The sequence below is a fragment of the Gregarina niphandrodes genome (assembly GCF_000223845.1).
Source record: "Gregarina niphandrodes unplaced genomic scaffold scaffold00002, whole genome shotgun sequence".
Taxonomy (NCBI): domain Eukaryota; phylum Apicomplexa; class Conoidasida; order Eugregarinorida; family Gregarinidae; genus Gregarina; species Gregarina niphandrodes.
This window is the reverse complement of record NW_011645774.1, coordinates 685,089-687,435: the sequence shown is the minus strand read 5'-3', so window position 1 is coordinate 687,435 and position 2,347 is coordinate 685,089. Positions and strand designations below refer to the sequence as shown.

Here is a 2,347-nt window from a genome sequence, read left to right as displayed (position 1 = left end):
CACTAAGGCCTAGTTCTCTTGCAGTCGGCATTTACAAAACCCAGTCAATGATACTGTTCGCACGTGACACAACTCGACGGCTGGACAGAGGAAAAATGGAGCCAAAGATTGCTCCTGACCATTGGGTCACTGACTGTTGGCTAGCTAATCATGTCTTGTGCCTAACTAACTAATTTTACTGACTCATCAAGTCCATGTAAGTTAGATATTCACTAGCTCGTTGTTGGACTGCAATGCTTCGATGCCTGCTTAGTCGGCATACCAGGGTTCGTATCCTGCGTATCTGTTGATAATCAACCAACTTGCTTTCATGAGTTCGTGGACGATCCATGGACTCACTTGAACCGATAGATTCGCTGTCATTCATCAACCCGTTTCTTGCCGTAGTGTAAACTTTCCAGATCGAATTCAAGCCAACTTGGAGGCTTTCTTCATCCGTCTCGTTTGCTAAAGCAGACAACAATGGCTCCACACAGCAGCTAGCACATTCGCCCATCAAGTACAAGCAAAGTCTACAGTATACGATGTGGATACAGAGGCCGGGCGGAGATAGCAGAAGTAAGGACACAGAGGAGGAGGGGGAGGAAGAGGGGGGGAGGAAGAGGGGGGGCGGTATCGTACTTGTCTGGTTGTGGGGTATAATTAAGAAGACGTTGGTGGATCTGTGGGTTTCCTTTGAGGAGAGGGGTCAGTGATTTCCAAGTATTGGGGTAAATGTTGGCTAGGTCTCGAGCTGTGATGGCTAGGAAGTCGGGGTCTGGGGAGTCTGCGGCGTGTTGGAGGAGTTGACAGGCGAGATCTACCAGTTGTAAGGCGACGGCTTTGGAGCTGGTCTTGGTGCACAGGAGGAGTTTAGTGACGACTCGATCGGTCGCCCAAGAGGTTTCGAGCAAGTCGCCGGCCGCGGTACGCCTCGTGCGGCTGAATGCATACTGCACGAGGACTTCGGCCAGCCCTACCAGCATGGAACCGGTGAAGACATCAAGTTTGCCCAGCAACGCGTCCACCAATTCGTGTTCGAACTCCGCCGCAGTGAATGAACTCTGCAGCAACGCATGTTCAACCATATCCAAAGCGTTCCGTCGCGCCTGGATTGTATGCCCACTCAGCTGCCTCAGCATCTCACCCAACACCCGTCCCTCCACCTCCCGCCGGCCCTCTCCTCCACGTTCCGGTCGTCCCGATTCCTGTCGTCCCGGGTCCTGTGGTCTGTGCTGGTTTTCACGATTAAGGTCAGGCTCGCCAGCCGGCTGACCACCGAGGTCGCCATCGCCCTCGTCCCGGAGGGGACAGAAGGCAGCAAGGTACAGTCGGGTCGCTTCGGTGGTTAGCATGGCGACCACGTTTTCACGATGGCGTTGCGAATTACCGCCGCCTGAGGTGAGTGAGGCAAGGAGGCTCTCGGGTGGTTCGTCCGCCAGCCGCAGCAGCGCTACGATCAAGACCAACAGCAACGTGCCTAGGTCCTCCCGTTCCACGTCAGGGTCACTCGACAAAATCCGTCGTCGTCTAAACAGGCTCCGGGAATCCTTTTGATCGAAGCGGAGGAGCGTTTCGCCGACCTTTTCCAACTGGAAATTTCTTGGAAACTTGACACCCCTACTACCTTCACCGCTGCGCATGGCACTGACGAACTGACGCAGCAGCTTGAGCGCGAAGTAGATGAACCATGGGTCAGGTGTGTCGAAGTAGGGGTTCTGTTTAGAGTTGATGGCGAGGAAGACTCGTCGCACCAAACTCCGTGCTTCCTTCTCACCCAGTGCAGAACGGACCGTGACCTCACTGGGCCCGCCTGGATTCGAACCGCCCCCATTTGAACTGCCTGGATTCGAACTGTTTGGGCTCAGCAAACACTGGCACAGTGTGCTGCAGGTCGTGGTGTCCCAGGTGTCACAGAAGATGCCACGGCCCACGCGCAGCCACTCATCCAACTTGCCCAACCGACTCAAGTACACCACCCACCGGTTATGGATGTCCACCGATTGTAGACGCCGTTCATCCAGCTGGTAGCCGACTTCCAGCAACGCGCCGCTCTTGCACCGGATCAATGACATCAGATTCAACAACACTATCTTTTCACACTTGGTCACGGACCGCGCATATAAATCGTTCAGCAATAAGTGAATAGCAAACAGGCTACGCCTGTGCCAGTGGCACACAGTAATCAATTCCAAATCTAATCAGGCGCACTCGGAACGTGGGGAATCGAAATGGGAACAGGGGGGTGACACGACATGGGACAATGACCACAGGGAGGGAACTGGCCACAGGGAGGGAACTGGCCACAGGGAGGGAACTGGCCACAGGGAGGGAATTGGCCACAGGGAGACCTACAATTCAGTCTTAT

General features: G+C 54.6%; 1 protein-coding gene across 1 annotated transcript; it reads right to left on the bottom strand.

Moving 5' to 3' along the window:
* Nucleotides 1-523: 523 nt before the first annotated feature.
* GNI_017700 (hypothetical protein) lies at nt 524-912 on the bottom strand (the record flags this gene model as incomplete). The annotated part of the gene is made up of 1 exon (XM_011130740.1): nt 524-912. A coding segment is annotated over one exon (389 nt), but the record flags the coding sequence as incomplete, so codon positions are not given.
* Between the last annotated feature and the right edge of the window lie 1,435 nt (nt 913-2,347).